General features: G+C 37.4%; 1 protein-coding gene across 2 annotated transcripts in view; it reads right to left on the reverse strand.

Annotated features, from left to right (window-relative positions):
- Positions 1 to 26,223, reverse strand: part of TCEA1 (transcription elongation factor A1) — a 76,548-nt gene that overhangs the window by 8,426 nt on the left and 41,899 nt on the right. The window contains exons 3-8 of one of the 2 annotated variants that reach the window (XM_023730655.1): positions 15,656 to 15,761; positions 11,064 to 11,151; positions 7,197 to 7,342; positions 5,978 to 6,043; positions 4,828 to 4,985; positions 1,885 to 2,031 (exon numbers count right to left, since the gene is read on the reverse strand). In XM_023730655.1, the coding sequence (XP_023586423.1) occupies positions 1,885 to 2,031; positions 4,828 to 4,985; positions 5,978 to 6,043; positions 7,197 to 7,342; positions 11,064 to 11,151; positions 15,656 to 15,761 (711 nt within the window). The remainder of the gene's footprint in view (positions 1 to 1,884; positions 2,032 to 4,827; positions 4,986 to 5,977; positions 6,044 to 7,196; positions 7,343 to 11,063; positions 11,152 to 15,655; positions 15,762 to 26,223) is intronic. The other variant, XM_004375612.2, reaches the window with a different exon arrangement.

Consider the following 26,223-nt stretch of genomic DNA (forward strand, 5'->3'; position numbering starts at 1 on the left):
AAAAACACGTTGAGAAGGGAGAGGGTTGACATGTCGTGGAGTTGTTAACCAATGTCATAAAACAATATGTGTACTACTGTTTCATGAGAGACTATTTATTCTGTAAACCTTCACCTGAAGTACAATAAAAAAACAAAAAACACCAGACTTATTGGACTAACAGAGACTGAAGGAACCCCCAAGATTATCACCCTAAGACACTCTTTTAATCTGGAACTGAAGCCACACACAAAGGTCGCCTTTCAACCAAATAACAGACTGGTGTATAAAATAAACAATAACCCCTGGGAGGAATGCGATCCTTAGAACAATCAACTATACTAGACCAAACAGCAACACTTGCCAAAAAGCAAAGATGAGAAGTCAAGGAAGGGCAGGGAAACTGGACAGACGGAAATGAGGAAGGCAGAGTGCAAATGGGGAGACTGATGACACACTGCAGGGATAGCAACCAATATCACAGAACAATCTGTGTATGAATTGTTGAATGGGAAATTAATTTGCTGTGTACACTTTCACCTAAAACACAATAAAATGATCCCCCACCCCCTCCAAAAAAAGTTTTACTTCTAAATATCTTTCTACTTATATGACATTTTTAGGATAGAATTTTTATTTCTAAGATTTTTCTACTTCATGTATGTGTGCATGTTTGTGTGTATATATAGGGAAAGATCAATTTAAACTCAGTTTTTTCTGAAACCACTTTCATCATCTGTTGGTATAACTATCAGTATCAGTACTACCAGTTCTACAAAATAAAACACAGATATATCAGATGATACAACTGTGACTAACTGAAAGACTTCAAAAGTAAAGGGTTTTAGACTGGCTAAAATAAACTACATACAAAGTTGAAATATTATGCACCTGGGAAAAATTAAAAAACAGAAGTTCATATAATATGGTACTATATACGTTTAAAAACCAGAAAAACAAAAATATACATATTCATATTTACATATACACATGTAAAATATCTATAAGGCTACACAACAAACTAGTAATCCTGGTTAACCTCCAGGGAAGGGGAACTATGAAGCTCAAGGCAAAAACAGGAAGGAAAACTTTCGTTTTAACCTTTTGTACCCTTTACATTTTTTAACCTTGAGAATGTAATACCTATTTAAAAAAAAAAAATCTAAAAGCTCCTTTCCACAGTGTACACAGAGTTTAGCCATAAATATGGTATTTTTTTAAGTGCTTAATTCTGTCATCCAGAAAATTCAATTCTCTAAATCTACCTGAAACGTAACAATAAGTTGTTTTTATGGGGAAAATCTGGATTAGCATGTATTACAGATAAAGCACAAAAAACATATTAGGCAAATGAAAATGATGGTGACAGAAAACCACCTCCACATCTGCACATCCAATCAAAATAACTATAATGTGGTTCTTTTCAGCTGTTCAAGAATAAAAAAGGTTAGTCACATTATAGATGAATTTATGAGTCATCAATATATTACAAAAAGAAATAAATATCCAGGAACCAGTCAGGCTGAAATTATCCATGCTCAATATGAGGAAGAACGAAGAACTTTCCTTAAATTATATGGTCCAGCAAGATGTTTACACAATAACCTATACCTGACTGCTTATGGACTCTGAGAGAAAGAACATGGCCATTTTATTAAATTCTATGATTTATAAATTTTACTTAACATAGCTCTCACAATAACTTTTTCCAGGAAATTATTAACTATCAACTTATTTTCAATTAATTGGAATCTGTTACTCTTTAGAAAGCATTTTGTACACAAGAGATCACATCTCTTGAAAGAAAAAAATATCAAAGTATTGGTAATTAGATTGCTACTTGTTTCCCAACAGAACGCCAAGCCTTCCTGATACAGGAATAAGGATCTACAAACTGTCACAAACCTGTGTGTAAGTACAATTCTTCTTTTTGCATTTGCCACATGTGAATAAGTCAGTCTGGGTTCCACCTGTCTTGGCCATTTGATGCTCTCTGATGGCTTCTTTGGTCAGGTTTTTCCGCATCTCTTTGAGCTCATCACTAGCCATTTCCTATTAGGGAGGTGGCAATACCAATCAGTTATAGGCACTTTCTACATATCTTTAAGACTTTAATGCTTAATTACCTTAAGAGAATCAAAATCAAGCTTTAAAGTTTTGAAAGTGAAGAATTAACATTTTTCCTCCTTTTAAAATTTCTTCAAACACCTTTAAGTTTGTATGTGAAAACTAGATTCAATTACTGTTCAAAGGGCTTATTAATAATGGAACCCTACAGCAGTGAGCGCTCTGAGTGTCCAGATTGTGATGTCTAAATACCAATTCCTCCCACACCCACAGCCCCCAAAAGGAACCAGGGACCCCTGAAGGAATGTCTGCTTCCAGATTTGAGGAGGAAATGCACAGGATTAGCCAAGGTCATGTTCTTGTGGCAGAAAGCACGAAGGCTACCAAAGACTACTGCGATTCAGACAAATGGACACAGGAGCCCACACGAAGGAGTTCCCACTGGCCAAAAATAGGGTAATTCCAGCCTTCAAAATAATTGCTTTGAATAATCAAACCCCACTGGATAAATAAAAATCCATGAGTCCATGATGATACTTAAAAAGAGAACACACATATATGCGAAAACAGAAACTGACAGTAGCTAAGGCACCAACTCCTCATTCTGATAATTGGCAACTAAAAAAAAAATTATACATTTACCCTGCTTTTGTATACAAACCAACAGGATAACCAACATCCCTGGTTTATAAGGGAGAATGCATCTTAAAGAAATCTAGCTAATAAACGTGAAAAGAATGACAGAATTTTTAAAATCACTGATTTGCAACTCCTAATGAAATAACCAACTTAAGCAAGGCTCATCAGTGAATAAACCCACTAAAGAAAAGGCTGATGGAGAACTTTACAATGGAGGAATCAGACTGTCACTACCAAGCCCACTGATCAATCTCAGCATGCTAAAAGCAGAACAAGAAGACATTATGTGCCCCCTGATGTGATATGGGGGCCCTGGTGGCACAGCAGTTAAGCATTTGGCTGCTAACCAAAAGGTCGGCATTTCAGATCCACCAGCCGCTCCTGTCCTATAGGGTCGCTATGAGTCCGAATTGACTTGACGGCAATGGGTTTTTCAATGGGTTTGATGTGATGTGATACAAAATAAAAAACACCAATTATAAAGTATTTATGCAAAAAAAAAAAAGTTGAACTTGAATCTAATCAAGTTTACAGAAAACAAAGGGATAAAAAAACAAGCTAAATAAAATCATGAGCAAGAAACAAATTCATACTGAGGTACATTCTACAGAAGAAATGAACTGGTTTCTTAAATAGGTCGTTTTAAAAAAAAAAAGGAGGGAGGAACAGAAAACAAAAAAGACTGCTTTAGATTAAAACGAAAAACTAAAACTAAAACCTTAAGAGACTGAACTAAAGGCAATGTGCAGACTTTGAATTATGATATAAAGTAAATGTACAATCAGGAAAATATAAACTAGATACTAGATAACTTTGTTGGATATGGTAATGGCAATGTAGTAACATAAGAAAAATATATTTTTCACCTCCACATACTCTCAAGTATGCAGAAGTAAAAGGACACAATATCTGGGATTGGCTTTAAAGGTCTGTAAATGGCACAAACAGTTTGCACTAAGACTGGTGGTTCAAACCCACCAGTGGAACCATGAAAGAAAAGGCCTGACAATCTGCTTTCATTAAGATTACAGTCACAAAAACCCTATGGTGCAGTTTTACAACATAGCATTGCCACAAATCGATGGCAACTAACAATAACAACATTTGCTTTAAAATAATTCAGGAGAAAAGAAGAAAAAAGCAAAAAAGGGATAAATAAAGGAAGAGTAACAAATTCTTGAAAATACTTGAAGCTGGGTGATGGATATATGAGATTTCACTAGGCTATTATCTCTACTTTGTAAAAATTTTAAAAAGTTTTTTTTTAATGAATTTTAAAAATAGCAATTTTATTAGCTATACAGAAAGATGAATTCACTCTCTTGGATGCATAATAAAATAGTGAGACTGTAGATATACTATAGCTATTTATCTATGAAGAGCTACTATCTATTAAAAAAAAGCTGTGTGTATCATTTTCTCCATCACTCCCTACGTAAATTTAAGGAAAGTATCAATAAGATGTGACAAATTTTATAGTGTTTACCATGAAAAGAGCTTAGATGTTACAAAGTCTGTTTGCAATCAGAGATTAAACTCTTTGTTTCTACTCAAATCCATAACTACAACACTTCTGTTTTTGGACAATGATTTAATGCAGTCACCCAAAGATCATGGTACAGCTGTGGAAAGGACAAAGAACTGAAGCCAAGTGCCCGTAGATTTAATCACTTTAACTATTTATCTAGTGTACTGTATATACAGGAAACCCTGGTGGCATAGTGGTTAAGTGCTACAGCTGCTAACCAAAGGGTCGGCAGTTCGAATTCACCAGGCACTCCTTGGAAACTCTAGGGGGCAGTTCTACTCTGTCCTGTAGGGTCGCTATGAGTCGGAATCAACTCGACAGCAACGGGCTTGGTTTGGTGGCACAGTGGTTAAGAGCTCAGCTGCTAACCAAAAGGTCAGCACTTCGAATCCACCAGGTGCTCCCTGGAAACCCCATGGGGCAGTTTTACCCTGTTCTATAGGATTGCTATGAGTCAAAATCAACTCGATGGCAACAGGTTTGATTTCTTTGGTTTTACTGTATACATAAATATATTAAAATAGCTCATGACCATTTATTACATACTTAGTATTCCTCTACACTTTACAGCATGGAAATCACATCATGGAAACTTTATATTCAGGCATACTCACCTCTGCCGTCATTCTAGCAAATAAGTCAGGAGGAATGTTCCCACACAGTACATTTTTTCTTAAATTTGGATTCTTTGCATCCTTAAGATTTGATATTCTACTTCGTACTCTATTTTTGTATTTCATGTCTGTGTTCCTTATTTCTTGATATATAGGTACTAGGCCGTTAAGGAAAAAAAGGTTAAATTATAAAAGTAAGACCACAATTTTTTCTATTCTGCCAAAATAAGAATTCCTGAAATTTCTAAGCAGTTCACAAAAACTGCTTCCAATTCAAGTAACATCATCAATATCACTCTTTAAAACTGTTTCTACTTATTCCTTGAAATGTAACTGGCAAATAATAGTGATCATACTTTTACACTGTTTGAGTGAGGAATGTCTTCTTCCTAATGTCAAATGCCAGCAACACACAAATCAACAGGGTTCCAAAGAGTAACTCAGGAACTCAAACCCAATCGAGTGAGCAAAGTTCTGAAAAGGAGCTTGAACTTAACGCAAGCTTTAACTTGCCCAAACCTGAACTCTAATAAGATCCTAAAAGTCTCAATGACTATACAGTTCCCTTTGGGGCCCTCTGAGAACAGACCATTCTCGATAGCCCTAGAGCTTCATTTCCTCTCCCAGCTAGCAAGAAACTAGTTTAGCAGGTTTGAAACGTCTCAGCAAAAGAACACAGTCACAGCAGAGGCTGGGCTCTAGAGAGTTCCCTTTTTAACAAGGTCAATTCCTCAACTAGGCTGTTCCACTGCTACACTGTCACCTACACGTTCCCTGTCCTCTTACTCTACCCTGGCCCCTCTTTTAGAGCCCCTTCCATGGTGCCAGCACACACACGCTTATCCCCTGGATAATGAGCTCAGGCGACTACGCGTGCTCTGCTGAGTTTCCCCCAAATACCAGTGTGTGTGTTTTCCATGTTCTTTTGCACAACTGCAACTGAGATGCTACATTCTCAATTTGCAAGGGAGAAAAATGTGAATGACAGGAGAAACATGACACGATTAAAATGACATGGATGCCCCCTCCCTTCCCACCAAAACAATATAATCAAGATAGAAACTGGAGAGTAAAACTTTGAATTCTATACAGGAAGAAAAAATTACAATTAATATAGCAAATTACTTAAAACAATTAGGAATATACACACAAAGGATATCTTCCTCAATCTGAGATCCTAATTCTTCCTCATCAGCTCCAATAGCAATATAGTCATCTAAAAACAGGAACAAAGAATTGTCAAGAATAAGTTATCTTAACATTTTAGAAGAAAATTTCAATACAGGGTAAATTAGACGGCATTCCTGTTTCTTCAACCCCATTTCCTTACATACAGAATCCTTTTAGTTTAGTTTCATTAGAATCTGGTCCCTTTACTACCCACTAGGCTCCTCCTCTGGATTCACCTAAGATCCACCGTGCTCCTGCTCACTGATGACGCCTTATCCCTCAGGAGTGGGGAATTGATCTAGCAGGTAATTCCTCATTTCACAACTCCATAAATTCTGGTTGTTCCAGCAGAGAGTAGAGAAAGTTATAGAAAGAACTGTCTTGTCTCATGTGACTCAGGCTTCAATGCAAAGAAACCATTCATTTCATCTGCCAATCACATATATGGACACACTCAGAAGATTCCTATGAATATATTCAAAAGGCTAGAAGGAAATAAAAAGAAACTATAAAGAAAAAAACATAAAAAGAGACAGTAAAGGGGATCAAAGTAGAAAGGGTAGAGTAAGGAAAAAAATAGTCAACCTAGCTATTGTTCAGTATAATAGTAAAGAAAAAGGATGAATTTGTATAAAATGATACATATTCCTGCATATGAAACGCTTATAAAGCTAAAATTTTACATAGTAAAACTGGGTATGTGCAAACTAAGCTCCCATATATAAATCAAGATCTCTTTTCACTTTTGGAAAAAAAAAAAAAAAAGGAGAAAATGGAATTTAGAACACACAACTTACACACAACATATCATACTAACATTTATCAACAGGGGCCAAATACAGTATCATTAACTCTCAATTTGGGTGCAGAGTAATCAGTTTGCAGATTAAATGCAGGGAGAAAAGATACCGTGTTTGTGAAAAAAAAATTGAAACTACTGTGAAGCAGGGCAAACATCCATATTATTATAAAGCATCTGTTTCTTGGAATTATTATAGCAATGAGCAGATGCCAAAATATGTCTTTCTCTGCTCCTTCACTGACCCCAATTACCAACAACTCCTCCCTGAGTTAAGCAGTAGTAGGCAGGTATCAACTGGATGATGCTTGTTAGACAGCAGGCATGGAGGTGCAGATGGTGGGGCGGGGGGGTGGGGGATCAAAGTACTGAGGAATAAAACAACATACACTACACTTACCTCCTGTTCGAAGAGCTGCAGCAATCATCTCCCTGCACTTTAACCGGACAGAATCGGAAGTGCTTGGTGCCCGAGGAAAAGATGAAACATAAGTGTCTCGAGCATTTGTCTCATTCTTTCTGCTGCTTACATTGCCACTGGAGCTACTAAAATACACATACATGCACACACATATCAAAAAGAAATCAGGAAAAACTCTCTGAAAGTAACACCATCACCATCACTCTTTAAAAACAAAAATGTTAGCCTTAATAAATGATAATAATTCAGTGAACCTTAAATGAACAAAAAAAATTTTGCCTGCATATAGATTAAACAACTAACTATACATTTTACCTCGATTCTCCTTTTAAACATTAAACAATATTTTTAATAAGAAAAAAATACACATTAAGTTCAGTATAATAAATGAAAAGCAAGGATCTCGGTTGTGAGGAGAGGAGCAAGGGGATGGGGCCAGAGAATATGACAGCTCTCAACCAAAACCATAGGGGAAAAAACATATTTGGAAAACCCTGTTCCAACTGGCTCCAAATGCCAGTGAGGTCTGTCTTTAAAATATTCCCTTCAGAATAAAAACCTTGTGTACTGAGACGTGAGTTGTGAGAATATAAAAATCTCTCTTAATTTCTCCCCAGAAACATCAACTCAATCTAGTCATTAGGCCAGTGTAATTTTTTTTTTCAGTTAACCTGATCATTTCACCTGCTTCTGAGGAACTTCTTATATTAGGTTCTCATTAAAACAGGCCCCTTTCAAAGTATTTTTCTGTGACTAGTTTCAATTAAGTTCCATTACATTACAGATAATTGCCATAAACCTTTCCAAAGACTAATTATATCATTCACTTTACAAATCTAACTTGCTATTCTGCTGCAAAGAAATACCTCCTTATTTTCTCTCCAAAATATAACTCACTGTCAAACTTCACAAACACATCACAATGGCCAAAAAGGCCATTTCATATACTTCCTACGTTTAGTCATCTCATTCCTGAAGCTTTCCTTCTCTGATTTCCCCTAGTGCTCCCAAAGTCTGTACACAGGCTCGTATTATGATGACTTTTCATACTTTCTTCCCTACCATGCTGGGCTTCTCAAGAGAAGGACTAGGACTTAACTCTTCTTTATAATTTCACTGCAAAGCAAACTGCCTATCAGTGATAGATAAATGAACAAATAGTGATAAATAAACAAATCAATGCTAAAAACCCCACGCCTTCAATACTTTAATTATATACTTTTGACTTTCTGACCTGTAGTCAATGCCTAGCCCAACTGCGAAATTGCCCAGTTGGACTAATGGAGCCTTTTCTTCACTGGCTTCACTACTGCTAGCCTACCCCTTAAATCCTGATGCCTCTATCCTAATAAGCATTTAACCACTTTACTTTCTCCTTGAATTCTTGCACCCCAACATATAACCCTTCTCAGTTACAAGTCACTGAGATCTAACCTCATATCTTCCTTTAGTAACACCTCAGACTCATTTCTCCAATCCTTTATTTCCTTCAACGTGTGTAAGAATGTGTATATATAGATAAGTATCGCCATTTACTTTTTATCAGACTTCATACATGATAATTCTATGCTTTTGCAGATAGCCTCTATGTCTAAACTTCAAGTACATAAAACTGATAAAAATATACAGTGACACCTGTGAGAGCCAGAACTCGACAGGACTGCCTTGTTTTTCTAGGTCTCGCAAATTTTATGCCTTTGACAGGGTGCAGTCGTAACACTTTTCTACGCTTTCTATTAGTGGAAAATATTTGTGCTTTCCTTCTCTTACACAGGTTCCAGCTTTCACAGGTTTTACCATACTAAGAACTCTTCCTTCAATATTTATTTGAAATATTTGTCTATACTTTTATGTATTCAAGGCATTAAGCCAGTGACTCTGAATGTAGGACAACTGAAAGCATATGCTAAAAAAATCATAAATTACGGCCTGTACTTTTAAAAAATGTCAAGGTCATGAAAGACAACAACAGACTGAAGAGCTGTTCCAGATTAAATAAAACTTCAGAGACATGACAACTAAGTGATTCCTGATTCGACTTTGGAAGTCTTTTTCTTTTGTAATAAAAGGACTTTATTGGGACAACTGCTGAAATATGAATAAGGTCTGTAGATCAGAAAAAAAGTACTGCATCAATGTTAATTTCCTGATATTGGTACTGTACTGTGGTTGTATGTAAGATAGTGCCCTTTTTCTTAGGAAACACACAATGAAGTATTTAGGGAAAAGGCGGCACAACATTTGCAAATCACTCCTTTTGGGTAAAAAAACAAAACAAAAAACTGTGTGTGTATACACACACATACGTGTAAATATAACTGGGGCAATTTGATACAGAGCTTATGGGAATTCTTTGTAATACTCTTGCAGCTTTTCTAAAAGTCTGAAATTATTTCAAAACAAAAAGATAAAACTGCATAAATTTTAACAACTGCTCTTTAACACTACCTTTGGCTTACCTTTTTTAACATCAAGTATATTTAGTACTAATACATAAAATTACAGTGCATGGTATTAGTAACTGTTACTAAAAAAAAAAAGAGATAAATGAATAATTTTTGGAAAAATACTGAGAAATAAATAGCTAAAATAGGTAGCCTAGTGTTCTAACATGCCTGTAAGTCCATAAGTGGGTTACACAGTAGGCAAAAGTTGAGGGGCAGAGTTTTTGGAAGCCTTTGCTCTAAGCAATGTTTCTACAACTTTAGAATTCATCAGGATCACCTAAAGGCTTGTTAAAAAAGATTTCTGAGCCCCATCCCCAGATTTCCTGATTCAGCATTCTACGGAGAGCTCTAAGAATCTGCATTTCTATCAAGTTCTCACACTTTTGAGAACTACTGCTCGAAGTCGATGTTTACTGCTAAACTACAGTCTTCCAAAGAACAGAGGAACTGTATCTACCACCCTGACAGCAATGTGCTGGATACTGCACAATTGATTAGACATGATTAACCCGAACCAAACCCACTGTCGTCAAGTCGATTCCAACTGGACAGAGTAGAACTGCCCCACAGGATTTCCAAGGAGCAGCTGGTGGATTCAAACTGCTGACCTTTTGGTTAGCAGCCTGAGCTCTTAACCACTGCACCACCAATGCTCCATTAGATGTGATAACCAAAGACCAAACCAATTCCTACTCATAGCGACTTTACAGTACAGGGTAGAACTGCCCCACAGGGTTTCCAAGGAGCGGCTGGTGGATTTGAACCGCTGACCTTTTTTGGTTAACAGTCAAGCTTTTAACCACTGCACCACCAGTGCTCCATTAGATGTAATTAAAAAAAAAAACCAAACCCGTTGCCGTCAAGTTGTTTCTGACTCATAGTGACCCTACAGATGTGATACGAGAGAGTAAATGCAAAGGCTTCATCGGAACTGAGGAGTAATGTGAATCCTTCATTACTGAACTATACAGGCTTTAAGTTCTTATGACAAATGGCTAAGTTTGGAAGGGAAAAAAGGAATAAAAAGGAGAATTAGATTCAAGGCCAAAATAAATCTTAAAAAGTGTGGTAAATACAGGAAATGGCCATTTGAGTCTACTTGATTTCCTCATTACCAGTTCTGTTAGTGCCTATCCCAGAGATCCCATTCAATTAAACATGCTGAGTATAATATAAATAATCTCTTCTCATTCATGCAGTGTCTTCTAAGTCTCTTTTAAATTTCCAGGAAATGTAAGAAATCTTAGAATATTTGGCTACAGACATTTACTAATTATGTTTGATTAGAAAACAGAAAGAGGAGCACAGTTATGGAATCTAAAGCCCATGGAGGAAGTGATGGAGCTGGTGAAACAATCTCTGACTTTCAACGTAAGTGAATTTCCATAAAATGAAATACCTTTCTTCTCTTGCTTCAGGGCTATTCTGCGATGTAATCGCAGGTTCTTTTCTCTTTTCTTCAGAATCTTTATCAGTTGATGGCCCATCTGAAATTTTATGAAATCCGTAAGTTATCAACACTTGCAAAATAACAAAGCTTAAATACTGCATGTCACCAAGCTACTCACTCAATAAAAAAATTAAAACCCTAAACTTTCAACAAATAAATGAAGTTTATGCAAGCTAGTCTATTAACACATGTACTTCAGTATTTTTTACAACACATAGTCAGTCACCATTCACAAATAAACTACCTCATTTGGTGGGAACTACAAATTCATATGCCAATGGGAAAGAAGGTAAGGAAAGTATATGGAAAAAATATCAACAATGTCATTTTAAAAAATGAAAGCAGAGCACATACAGCAATATTGTTTTAATAATTTTTTATGAATTCAAAAAATTTGAAGTGATAAGTAAAATACAAATAAACATTTCAAGGACAGGGAAAAAAGATATTTTCATACAATAAAATACCTCAGGATTAGTAAGGTCTACACAGTGCCTCCTCTATCTTAAGTCTGTAAAGTACATGAGCTTTAAAACTTGAGGTGAGCAATTAGACACGGGGAAATAAAAGTATGTAAAATAGGTTGGATCAATATAATATTTTAGGATTGACAAGAAACATTCATGTTTAAATCAATCAAAACAGCCTTGAAGCTAGATTCAGAAAATGCCTGGGTCTAATGTATAAATTACCCCCACTTATTTACATTTTGTTCCCTATAAAAGTAATAAGGACTATACAAATAATTCTTTCAATTCTTTATGTCCTGTATACAACATAAAATTTGAGCATTATATTCAACTGTATATCAGGATCAACTAGGGTACTTGCCAGTCAATCTAAATCTCTAGTAATGAGGTGCCAAGCATTAACACTGTTCAAAGTTCCCCAGATGATCCCAATACGCTGTCTGGGTTGAAAATCACTAATAGAGAATGATCCCAATTACAACTCTAGAATTTATGTTGTGAAGTCTAGTTTATGAAACTAAAATACAGTTCAGTTCCTCTGACAGAAAACGAGCGTATGCCTTAGCTTCCACATACTAGTTTTATTGCCTTAGTTACTCTCTCTAATTCATGGGGAAGGCCTCAAAGTCTGAAGATGCTATAGTACTGTGTGGTAGAGAAGATGGTTAATAATGACATTAAAGAATATGGCAAGGACTAAGAAATATTCTAAAAGTTTTAGGGCAGAAAGCATTAAAAAAGGAGAAGTTGATGTAACAAGGACCATAGAACAATGATTCAATGTTGCCAAAGGGGCATTAAAACTGATTTCACACACTGCTCTGACACAGTGAGAAGGAGCAGGTATGATCATTTTAGAATATAGTAACAGCACATGAAACCTGAAAACATTCATGCTACCTGAATAGAGTGTTGAGGGAGTATACACAGCGAGCGAGACATGCTCTGGTGCTGGACTGGACTGTCTGCGGTCAGATCAAGCTCAGCCGCTCACCACCTATAGACTGAGCGCAAATACTTAACCTCTTAGTGCCTCAACTGCCTCGTTAGAGCGGGGATTATCATAGCACTCACTACATTGGACTGTTGTGAGGATTACATGTATTAATCCCTAGCACAGGATAAATGCATCAACGCTTGGCACATCTTAAATATTCAAAAATGGACTACCTAGTAGCTGTGATAGTAAATCCTTTTCTAAAAATGTAGCTAACAATCTAAAGAAAAAGCTTTAGGCAGAAAGATTCATCAAGACATTAGTTATACTAATAGGCATAAAGTTAAAATTCTTAACAACTGGTAAGTGATTAAATTATGATATCACTCAATGGAAGACTCTGAAGCCAATAAAAAAATGACAGTTATGACAAAGGAAAATATAAAAATAATTGTAAGAAAGGCAGAATACAAATAGGCTTACATATAGCATAAAATTAGAATTGAAGCAAAATCTATGCATAAGTGGAAAATGAAAAAACAAGAAATGCAGTAAGATACAAACTGATGGTTATATTTAGAGATAGACCTAAAGATTTTTTTTCCTCTGACTCTCCAAATTTTATTTAATGAGCACGTAAATCTTTTATCCTAAGTTAAAAAAATTTTAAAGGAGAACTAGAACGGAAATTAGATATCTCAAATAACTGCAAATAGTAAAACTTCTTTAAATTTAAGATTAAGTGAGCATAACTGCAACGTCCACTCTTTTCTCCCCAAAATGTAAACTCTCTTTCTAGAAATGAAAATACATGTATATAGTTCTCAACCAACTTTCCATGACTAATTATGATTATTCTAGAATATGGAATTACACTTAATATTTAAATGAACTATAAACTTAAAGTTTATCTTTAAAAAAAACTTATTTTGAAATAATTCCAAACTTGCACAAACGTTATAACACAAAAGAATTTCCATACAACTGTTACTCAGATTCCCCAACTGTTAACATTTTGCCACATTTGCTTTTTCAATCATTCGTACCATCTCCCTCACTCTCTCTACACAAACACACAGACACACATGTATGTGCACATACATATTACTTTTGAACCATTTAGAAACAAGTAGAAGGCATTATGCTCCTTTATCCCTAAATACTTTGTGTATTTCCTAAGAATAAAGATATTCATTTATATAACCACAGAAAATAATCAGTAAATTTAACAATGACACAGTATTGCTAACTTATTTACAGACCTTACACAAATTCTGCCAGTTGTTCAAATGATGATAAATTTATAGCAAATTTTTTCTGGTCCAGAATCTAATACAGGATTATGTATTATATTTTGTTTTTATTTAAACAAAAGACTTTTAAAATTTTATAGATTTTTCAGTTTTTAGTTCCTAGTTTCCAAGCTCTTCTAATAGGTTTACGTTATTTTTGAAATTTTTAAAAGGTCCACTTTTTCTATTTTTTCTTCCATATAAGGCTGATAGCTTCAAAATTAAATTTTCTTAACACCCAGATCTCGTTTTTAAGTCCCATTCTCCTCAGAGAAATGGCTGATTACAGGGCTGAGCTGAGAAGAGAGATGAGCCTGGTACATCCCGTTACGTCAGAATGTAGAAAAGTGATGAAAATGGATGGGGTATGCTTTAGTTATCACCTCTCTGTTCCCTCATACCCCCTAAGTCCTAAGCAACCAAAAATCTGCTTTCTGTCTCCATAGATTTGCCTATTCTGAACTTTTCATATAAATGGAATCATATAATAAAATAAATAAATAAATAAACACAGATGGGGCGTGTCCAAAGGACACAGGCGCCAGCTAGCAGGGGCGCCCACTGGCCAAATCTGGGACAATTTAAGTACCAAAATAAATACGAACGTAATGGATTATAAATAGAATAGCAATCCACAAGCCCACGCTAATAGGAGATAAAGACATACCTTAGAGGGGGGAAAGTAAAAGGAAGGCTCTTTCTTATTGTAGAATGATGACTTATAAATATTGAAGAAATGGAAAAATTAGAAAATCACAATTTTGTAACTATCACCATAAAGACTGGTTTAGGCAAGTAACAGCGGATACTAAATCTGGGGATGTGGTCTGATGAGGAGACAGTATCTCTCAAAGAATGCCATTAGTTACAAGAAGAAAGACAATTATACAGTGAACAACTTGACTGAGTTATCAAAATTAACATCATCAATGCCTCTAGATGTGATACCTGAGGACACATCACCTAGATAGCACTCCAACTGCAGATGCACAACCTGATCTAATCACGAGAAAGCAGCAGAAAAACTCTAAATAAGGAACATGCTATTAAACAGAAAGGGAAAGAGGGTGCTTGCACTCTTCAAAATGTCAATGTTATAAAAGACAAAAAAAGACTTAGGAACTGTTCCAGATTAGGAGGCTAGATATGTGATCCTGGACTAGATGTTGTTCTGGAGGGATCAAAAGCTGTAAAGGACATTAGTGGGACAAATGACAAAACTACAACATGTACTACAGATTGGATAAAAGCACTGCACAAATGTTACATTTCCTAAATTTCCTGTTACATAAGTGAATAAGTTTGTTCTAAGGAAATACACACTTAAATATTAAAGGGTAAAGGAAGATGATAAATACAACGTATTCTCAATGGTTCAGAAAAAATAATTTGTGTGTATGCATATACAAATATATGTATGTAGAGAGAGAATGTATACAGAGAGAGAACATGATAAAACAAATGTAGCAAAATACTAAAAATTGATCATCTAAATAGAAGGTATATGTGAATTCTTTCTATTATTCTTGCATGTTCCCTGTAAATTAGAAAACTATTTCAAAAACAATTTTAAAAAGCATACACAACTCTTCCCTTGGGGGAAAATTTAATTTTCTTCTTACTTAAAGAGGTTATCCAGTTATAAGTACTGAAAGTCAAGAAAGCTAGATTTGACTAACTTAAAAAAAGCAAAACACTCCAGGAGGTCAAACTACTCCCGCTAGTTCTTATTTTAAAGCACTGACTTCAGTTAACATCTAGATTCACAAAGAGACAAAAATACAACAACCATTTGAATAAAACAGAACATCATAAATATGTGTAAGAGAAGGCCAATTATACCTAATAACTTTTTCCAGGATTTGATAAGAGACTTTGCTAAAGATGTAACTTCTTCATCTGTACTCTGCTTGCGAATAGCATTAACTGACATTCCAATTCTTGTGGACTGCAAGACAACAACAAAAAAATTTGTACATACTTACAAGCAGTTTCATTTCAGACAATTTAGTGTCTCATTCATGTTTTCTTTCCCAGATTCCTGTTCCCAGTTTGGAGCAAAAACACCTGAATTTTTTAAAGTCTTATAATAGCGTATTATAGACTTAAGATAGAAACATCTTCAGATCAAACATTGGACTCACCAATGTTCTTATCACTGAAAATCTGCAACCATACAACCTGCTATTGTAAAAGCTGGATAACTGTAAAATGAAATAAGTCTTTCCACAAGTAAAATGCAAAGATAAAATATAAATTGTTTGTACTTATATGTAAGGCAAGCGGAAGCAATGACTAATAAATGCACTAATAAATGTTTCTATACATTCTCCTACTTAAGATTACATCAGAGAGCACGTGCTGCAACGTATAGTGAGGATACCCAAACAAAAATCACTCCCTACAGAGGTTTAAACACATTTTTTTTTCTTGGCTGTAATCAGTATATAATCACAGATATTAAAATGGGACTTCACAGAATATACAGAATTTAACACATGGGAATATTATGCGCCTGGGCCTATGCTAAGAGTATCTATACTCCTTAATCTTCCTAACCACTTTTTGAGATCATTATCCCTATTTTTAAAGATGAATAAAATGGAAGTACAGATAAATAACTTGCCCAACATTACACCATCACTAATTGGCAAGGCTGGAGTTTCAATCCAGAGTCTGTCCATCTTCAAAGTCCATGCTCTTTCCACCACATCAGTGGCTCTCAAACTGTGCTCAAAGAACACAAAAACTATCACAGGCCAATTAAAGATAATGAATAAAATATGGTAAATTATTTAGTAAGTACGGGTTGTTAGTAGACAATCTTTCAAAACATATGGTCTATGGGAAAAAAGAATAACAAAAGGAATTCTTAGTGGTGAATAAAAAAAGAAGGGAACCCCTGCTGTAGACTTTGAGGCAGAGAAATAAAGGGGCACTTAAGGTTTCCTTCTAAATTATTCAATCCTTTCAACAAAAAGGTTCAGGACAAAAGTTTTGTTCAAGAATTTATAGTATGTACTTACTAAACTGTCCTGTGTTATACCTTTTGGAAAGCTAAGCAGGGCAGATGAGATGCAACAGCAAAAAAGATAAACGGACCCCACAAATCCAAAGCCCCAAAATGGTTTTCTAGAAAAAAATCTATTTTATTGAATGAATGGAGGAAATAACTTGAGTTACTAACCTAGTTCTGAAGCTTGAGGCTAACACAGATTAGAAAAGAAAACGGCATTTTTAGGAGGGAGTCAGAAGCAAGCAAAAGTATAAGGAGAGCATGAACAAATTGTGTGCTACTGAGTGACTGCTTTTTTAATCATCACCGGATACACTGATCACTAAAAAGTCAATGATTATCCTGCCAAGACTCTAAGAAAAGCCATAATGAGAATATAAAACCAGTTCCAGTTGTCACTGAGTTGATTCCAACTCCTGGTGACCCCCATGTATGTCAGAGTAGAACTGTGCTCCACAGGGTTTTCGATCGCTGATTTTTCAGCAGTAGACTGCCAGGTTTTTCTTCCAAGGAGCTTCAGGGTAGACTTGAACTTTCAACCTTTCAGTAGCAGCCAAGTGCATTAACTGTGCACCACACAGGGACTCCACTGAAAATACAGTCATCTGTAATAAACATCTTATTTAAGGAAGAGACTGTCTAGCCAAGAAACTATGAGAATAAAAATAAGGCTGCTGAGGTACAGCAATTCACAAAGATATGAGGTAATTTTGTTTTCTTTTTCTCCTTTTAAGGAGGTCTTTTGGGAAGAATGGAGGAAAGAGGACAAATGAAAGGACTGAGAAGCTATTTCACCTGAATAATCAAATTTAGATTTGACTCTAAGGATTAGCTAGACTCTAGGAATTCTTCCTAAAACTGGTACGGTATGAATAACAGGTTGTAATAGGTGGGCTATAAAAAAATGCATTGTGTACTCAAGTAACATTAGGAAACGGGGGGAAACAAGTTTCTTGACTGCAGGACTTTTTGAAGCTTTTGAGATAATACTGTGAAACTCTAGAAAGACAAAATATGTGCCTTTGCCCACACTTGACCATCTGGTTTCTACAGAATACCAGGAGTACAGTTTGAAAAACACTGCCTTGGAGAAAGTGGAGAGTGGATTAAATAGTTTCAGGGAGTCAATGGTAAATCAAAAAGGAAGGAGTACTGAGGATCAAGAGACACTGTTAAACTCACAGGAGACTCAGGTAGACTGAAGTGCTCCAGAAGAAAAATTCAATGTGAAGGTAACCACTAAATCTTAAATTAAGAAATATACAGCTATCACAAAACACTGTTCAAAGAAGTTAAAGATCTAAAAAAATGGAAAGACAGCCCATGTTCATGGATCCAAAGAGGGCAATAACAACCAAATCAATGTACACATTCAAAGCAATACTGTTCTGAACTGAACTGTATTCCCCCAAAATATGTATTGGAATTCTAACCTCTATACCTGTGGATGCAATCACATTTGGGTATAGGGTTTTCTTCGTTATGTCAATGAGCCCCTAACAGCATGGTGTGCCCTAACCTCAATCACTTGTGAGTTATAAAAAGAGCAGATTCGATACAGAAGAAAGCACATACGGGGCGGGGGGGGAGGGGGTGGAGAAGGGGATGGACGCAATCTGATGACAACAGAGGCAGATAAATCTACAAATACAGGAACTCCAAGGATTGCTGGCTACTAGAAGCTGAAAACAGACTAAGAAGCACCTCCCCATAGAGCCACACTCTGCAGACTTCTACCTCCCTGAACTGTAAGAAAATAAATACCCACTTATGGTATCTCTGTTGCAGCAACATTAGATAACTAAGATAAATACCTATGCAAATCCCAGCTGCCTTTTCTGCAGAAATTGGCATGTTTATGCTAAAATTCATATAGAAATATAAAGGACCCAAATATCCAAAAGAACCTTTGAAAATGTAGAACAAAGCTGGAAGACTGACACTTCGTGATTTCAAAACTTATTAGAATGTTACCATAATGAAGACAGTGTAGTACTGGCATAAGGAAAGATCAAATCAAAACCAAACCCACTGCTGTCAAGTCAATTCTGACTCACAGTGACCCTAAAGGACACAGTAGCACTGCCCCATAGGGTTTCCAAGGAGCAGATGGTGGATTCAAACTGCCAACCTTTTGGTTAGCAGCTGTCTTAGTCATCTAGCGCTGCTATGATAGAAATACCACAAGCAGATGACTTTAACAAAGAGAAGTTTACTCTCTCACAGTCCAGTAGGCTACAAGTCCAAATTCAGGGCATCAGCTCCAGGACAAGGCTTTCTCTCTCTGTCAGCTCTGGAGAAAGGTCCTTGTGATGCATCAGTCTTCCCTTAGTCTAGGAGCTTCTCTGTGCAGGAACCTCAGGTCCAAAGCACACTCTGCTCCCAGCACTGCTTTCTTGGTGGCATGAGGTTCCCATGTGTCTCTGCTCGATTCTCTCTTTTATATCTCAAAAAAGATTGGCTTAAGACAATCTTGTAGACCTCATCAGTATAACTGCCACTAATCCATCTTATTACATCATAGTGATAGAGTTTACAACACATAAGGAAATCACATCAGATTACAAAATGGTATACAATCATACAATACTGGGAATCATGACCCAGCCAAACTGATACACACATTTTTGGGGGGACCGAATTCAATCCAGGACATTCCACCCTTTGGCCCCCCAAAAATCACATCCTTGCAACATGTAAAATATATTCACCCCATCATATCACAGCAGAAGTCTTAAATCAACTCCAAACCCAAAAATTCCTCTTCAACTGTGAAATCTAGAATACAAGTTATCTGCTTCCAAAGGTACAATGGCAGAACAGGTACAAGCTAGACATTTCCATTACAAACAGGAGAAACTGCAGGGAGAGAAGGCACAACAGGCACCAAGTGAGTCGGCAGAACACATTACATTAGCCCTCAAGGCTTGAAAATAATCCTCTGTTCTCTGAGACAATTTACACAATAGCCCTGCCCTCCAGACTCTGGGTATTAGCCACAGTCTCCGGATTCTGAGTGGAGGCCCCTTGTCCCTGGGCTTTAGCTCCACCTTCCAGACCCACTGGGACGGCAATTCTGCTCCCTCGGCTTTAGGCACACCATTCGCCTAGTCTATCTGAGTGGCGACTCCACCCTTAGAAACACCAGAGGCCATGGCTCCACCCTTTGAAACCCCAGAGGACATGGCCATACCTTTTGAGACTGAGGCAGCTTGGCCTCCTGTGTTGTCTCTTCAGCTTCTGCTTCCTGTGGCCTCTTGGCCCTCGGGCCTCACATCCCCATCTACCCTGCTGGGGCAAGTGTTTCAAAGCTCGGTAACTCCTCCGATAAGTGCCCAGAGGCACCTCACTCCACCAGGAAACCTCCTGCGCACAGGCACTCAGCTCTCTTGCTCCATGGGCGTGCTCCAGTGCCATCTTGCGCAGGTCTCCCAGTTCTGCTGCTGCTGGTTCTCTGCCGCTGTTGCTTCTATGGTGCTGCCAGTTCTCTGTTGCTGCTGCCGCTCCTCTATCCATTCAGTTTCAAAACTGCTTCCACATTTTAGGTATCTGTTAGAGCAGCACCAATTTCCAGTACCAAATTCTGTCTTAGTCATCTAGCGGTGCTATAACAGAAATACCACAAGTGGATGGCTTTACAAAGAGAAGTTTATTCTCTCACAGTCCAGTAGGCTACAAGTGCAAATTCAGGGCATCAGCTCCAGGACAAGGCTTTCTCTCTCTGTTGGCTCCAGAGGAAGGTCCTTGTGACGCATCAGTCTTCCCTTGGTCTGGGAGCTTCTCTGCACAGGAACCTCAGGTCCAAAGGACATGTTCCGCTCCCAGCACTGCTTTCTTGGTGGTATGAAGTCCCCATGTGTCTCTACTTGATTCTCTCTTTTATATCTCAGAAGAGATTGGCTTAAGGCACTATCCAATCTCGTAGACCTCAACAGTATAACTGCCGCTAATCCATCTTATTGCATCATAGTGATAGAGTTTACAACACATAATGAAATCACATCAGAATACAAAATGGTACACAATCATACAGTACTGGGAATCATGACCCAGCCTATTTGATACACACATTTTTAGGGGGACATAATTCAATCCATGACAGCAGCTGAGCTCTTAAACAATGCACCACCAGGGCTCCAACAGTAGCCACTAACTTGCCTCAGGTATAGTCTGGCTCTCAGTAACCAAGACCAAAGGCCAAATGGCTGCTTGTGAGATGATTCCACACCTCACAACATACAACAGAACACTATTCAGCTATAAAAAACAATCAACTACCAACGCAAGCTACAATATAGATGAACCTTGAAAATAGTATGCTAAGTGAAAGAAGTGAGACACAAAAGGTCACGGATTGTATTATTTCATTTATATGAAATGTTCAGAATAGGCAAATCTATAGAGACAGGAAGGAGATTAGTGGTTGCCTCAGGGTGGGACTGGGGAGGGCACTAATAGGTATAGGGTTCATTTTGGGGTCATAAAAATGATCAAAAATTGACTGATGGTAAGAAAATTCCGTAAATACATTAAAAACTAGTGAACTGTATACTGCAAATGGGCAGATTTTATCATACGTGAATTATATCTCAATAAAGCTGTCTTAAAAATAAGAAAAAAGAAACATAGCCATGTTTACTATCCTTTCTACAAGTTCCAAGAGAGCAAAGACTTTGCCGTGTTCACCACTATATCCAGCATATAGAATAATACCTGGCACCAATGGCCTCATCTACCCTGAGACCAGAATAACTAGATGGTGCCCAGCTACCACTAATGGCCATTTTGATCAGGGCCACAACAGATGGACTCTGATATGATAGGATACAAATGTAGAACAGAACTCAAATTCCTTAAAAATAAAAATAAAAAAACCAGACTTACTGGACTGGCTGAGACTAGAGGACTCCCAGAGACTAGTGCCCTGAGATACTCTTTAAACTTTCAACTGAAACTCACCCCTTGAGGTTACCTTTTAGCTAAATAAAAGATTGGCTCACAAAAAACGAATATCACCCACGAGTACTATGATTCTTTAAAAAATCATTTGTATGAGAACAAATGGTCAACAATTACTTTAAAACAAAGATGAGAATGTAAGGGGACAGGGAAATTAGATGAATGGAAACACAACAACCAGAACGGAAATACAATGTTCATGCACTGTGAAGAACATAACCAATGTCACTGAACAATTTGTGTAGAAACTGCTGAATGGGAACCCAAACTGCTGTGTAAACCTTCGCTGAAAACACAGTAATACATTACTCAAAAAAATAAAAAAAGAATGAATAATACTTCCCACACAGCAGGCACTTAATAATTACTGAATAAATGAATATACTGTCTATAATTTACAAAACTAGTGTAATCTATTACAGTATTTGTCTTCCTGTTTACTTCCTCACTTCCCATTCACTCTTCAATCCATAGCAATTAGCCTTTTCTACAAAGCATCCAAACTGAAAACTTCAATGGACCTTTCAGTTCTCATTTTGATTTAACCTATTGCATCTTAACACTGCTTACCCTTCTTTCTGGTGGATCTAATCTGTCCCTATGCTATTATTCCCAAATATTTCCTAAACCCATCCTTTCTCCTACACTCCTGAGCTGTTTACATGTGACTATTTAAAATTCATTAAAATTAGAGGCAGAGCCAAAATGGCAGAGTAGTCAGATGTTTCCAGTGGTCCCTCTTACAACAAAGACCCGAAAAAACAAGTGAATTGATATTATATGACAATCTAGGAGCCCTGAACATCAAAGGCAAAGTTGAGGAATTGAACTGAGTGACGGGGGAGAGAGAGACGGTTCGAAAGCAGCAAGGAGTTGCCAGACCTAACCTGGTGGAAGCCGGAGCCCTTCAGGCCAGATCAGCTCGTGGTACACGGTGCAGCAGGCAAGCAGCGGTGCTCGGAAGGCATCTTCCACACTGGGAGAGACCCAGCAGCAGGAAGTCTACTCGGCCATCCAGAACCAGTGAAAAGTAGCCCTCCACTGGCGAAAGATAAGTACTTGCACCTGGCCTACCGAGTGGATCAAAAACACCTCTCTTTGGGAAAAAACTCTCTCCCATTTACCTCCTCACTCCCTGCTCTGCACTGGGTCAGGGACCGGCTTCTGCAATTGCCGAGTACCCTGGGCCAGAAGTAAGACCCGTCACGCGCCCTGAGCCATTCTGCCGGCCTTGGAGAGTGAACAAATTAACAAACGGGAAAAAATAATCTGCCGGCTCCCCTAAGCCAGGAACTCAGTGTAGGCACAACTCCTTTGCCTAGGCACAGGCATAAGGGGTCCTTGGACTGAGTGCCTTTCCCCCTGCATAGACTTGTGCGGGCCCATTTCAACAGCGTAGGCCCTCATTACCACAGTACAACAGGGTATATACCTGAAGTTTAACTTCAACTGTTTCAGCTATGAAGTGGCAGGCCCCTGACATTTGACACTGCTCTGCCTATTAAGCAGGGTCCTCACCTATCCACGTCCATGCCAACTCGCCACCTGAGACAGGGGCCCAAGATTAGTGGTGCCCCCAAGTCTTTACTGCCAACAGCACTGGGTGCTCATAGTCCGGCTGCAAAACCCATCCACCTAAGCGCCTTAGGGAACAGGGACACACTTTCCTCCCGGACACTCTGAGGCAGCCGTCAGGACCCTGACTTGCTCCGCATGTGACCGCCTGCTGCAGCCAGATGCCTGTGCCTACACCAATCACCCATGCCTGTCTAGGACTGTGAGAGCTTGAACCACACACTTGATGGCCGACTACCTGGACAAATGAGCTGACTCCATATAGGAGGAGTAAGCGGACTCCTGGGCTCACATACTTAGTGGCAGGTCTGGCTACCTGGTGGCAGAATGTTGGAGCTTCAGGGGCGCCGGTGACCAGCCTAGCTCACCCGAGCAGCCTATGTGGGCATATCAAAACAAGAACCTAGGACACAGTAAGCAAGCATTAAATGAATAAATATAATAACTTATTGATGGCTCAGATAAAACACTCAGTATCAACTCAAATAAAGAGGCAGACCATGAAAGTGTCAGCAAGCTCCCAGAAACGAATGAAGAATTTTCCAGAGGAAAAGAACTTCTTGGAATTACCAGAGGCAGAATACGAAAGATTGATATACAGAACTGTTCAATACATCAGTAAGATCATCAGGCAAAACGGAGACCTAGCAATAGAGGAACTTAAGAAGATTAGAGAAAAACATAATGACAAAAACAGGCTGCAAGACCCACAGAGAGACAACAATCAGAAATCCAGAAGATTAATAATAAAATTTCAGAATTAGACAACTTAGTAGAAAGTCACGGAAGCAGAATTGAGGCAATGGAAGTCAGAACTAGTGAGACTGAAGATAAAGCACTAGACACCAACTTCTTTGAGGAAAAATTAGACAAAAGGATTAAAAAAAAAATGAACAAAATCTAAGAATTATGTGGGAATCTATCAAGAGGAATAACCTACAAGTGACTGGAGTACCAGAACAGGGGAGAGAACAGAAAATACAGAGAGAATTGTTGAAGATTTACTGGCAGGAAACTTCCTTGATATCGTGAAAGATGAGATGAATATCAATCCAAGAAGCTCATCGAACCCCATATAAGATAGATCCTAAAAGAAAAGTCACTAAGACATATTATAATCAAACTTGCCAAAACCAAAGATGAAGAGAGAATTTTAAGAGCAGCTAGGGATAAACGAAAAGCTATCTACAAAGGACAGTCAATAAGAATAAGCTTGGACTACTCAGCAGAACCCATGCAGGCAAGAAGTCAATCGGATGACATACATAAAACCTTGAAGGAAAAAAAATTGCAGGCCAAGAGTTATATAACCAGCAAAACTGCCTCTCAAACATGATGGCAAAATTAGGGTATTTCCAGATAATCAGAAGTTTAGAGAATCTGCAAACACCAAACCAAAATTACAAGAACTACTAAGGGGAGTCTTCTGGTTAGAAAATCAACATTAGATAACAACCCAAGACTAGAACACCAGACAGAACAACCAAATATCAATCCAGATAGGGAAGTCACAAAACTAAATCAAAGCTAACACACAGAAAAGAGTGAAACAGATGTCAATATGCAAAAAATGACATTAAAACAAAAACAGGACCTAAAAAATGTAGTCATAGATTTTTCATATGGAGAGAAAGTCAAGGCGATATAAAGAAATAAAAAACTGTTTTAAACTTACAACAAATAGGGGTAAATATTAAGGTAACCACAAAGGAAACTAACAATCCTACACATCAAAATAAAAAACAAGAAAAATATAAAGACTCGGCAAATACAAAATCAACAACAATGAAAAGATGAAAATACATAAAGAAAAACTCAGCACAGAAAATTAAGTGGAACAATGGAACTGTCAACAACACGCAAAAAACGACATCAAAATGTCAGCACTAAACTCATACCTATCGATAATTACATGGAATGTAAATGGACTAAATGCACCAATAAAGAGAAAGAGAGTGGCAGAATGGCTAAAAAACCACGATCCGTCTATATGCTGCCTACAAGAGACACACCTTAGACTTAAGGACACAAACAAACAAAAACTCAAAGGATGGAAAAAAATATATCAAGCAAATAACAATCAAAAAAAAGCAGGAGTGGCCATATTAATCTCTGACAAAATAGACTTTAAAGAAAAATCCACCATGATGCATAAAGAAGGACACTATATACTGATAAAAGGGTCAATACACCAGGAGGACAGAGCTCCAAAATACATAAACTCTAACAGCACTGAAAACAGAGATAGACAGCTCCACAATAATAGTAAGAGACTTCAACACACCACTTTCGATGAAGAACAGAACATCCAGAAAGAAGCTCAAAAGAGACACAGAAGATCTAAATGCTACAATCAACCAACCTGATCTCATGGACAAGTATCGAACTTCCACCCAACAGTAGCCAAGTATACTTTCTTTTCCACATGAAACATTCTCCAAAACAGACCATGTATTAGGCTATAAAGTAAGTCTTAATAAAATCCAAAGCATCGAAATATTACAAAGCATCATTTCTGACCATAAAGCCATAAAAACAGAAATCAATAAGAGAAAAAGCAAGGAAGAAAAATCAAACACATGGAAACTGAACACCTTGCTCAAAAACAACTGGGTTATAGAAGAAATTAAGGATGGAATCACAAAATTCATAAAATCAAATGAGAATAAAAACACATCCTACCATCTACCCAAAGCAAGTTACAAATACAACGAATCCCAATCCAAATACCAACAACATTCTTCAAAGAGATGGAAAAACTAATCATTAACTTTATATGGAAAGGGAAGAAGCCCCAAATAAGTAAAGCACTACTGAAGAAGAAGAAAGTTGGAGGACTCACACTACCTGACTTCAGAAC

Source organism: Trichechus manatus, unplaced genomic scaffold (assembly GCF_000243295.1).
Source record: "Trichechus manatus latirostris isolate Lorelei unplaced genomic scaffold, TriManLat1.0 scaffold00038, whole genome shotgun sequence".
In the NCBI taxonomy this organism is placed as follows: domain Eukaryota; kingdom Metazoa; phylum Chordata; class Mammalia; order Sirenia; family Trichechidae; genus Trichechus; species Trichechus manatus.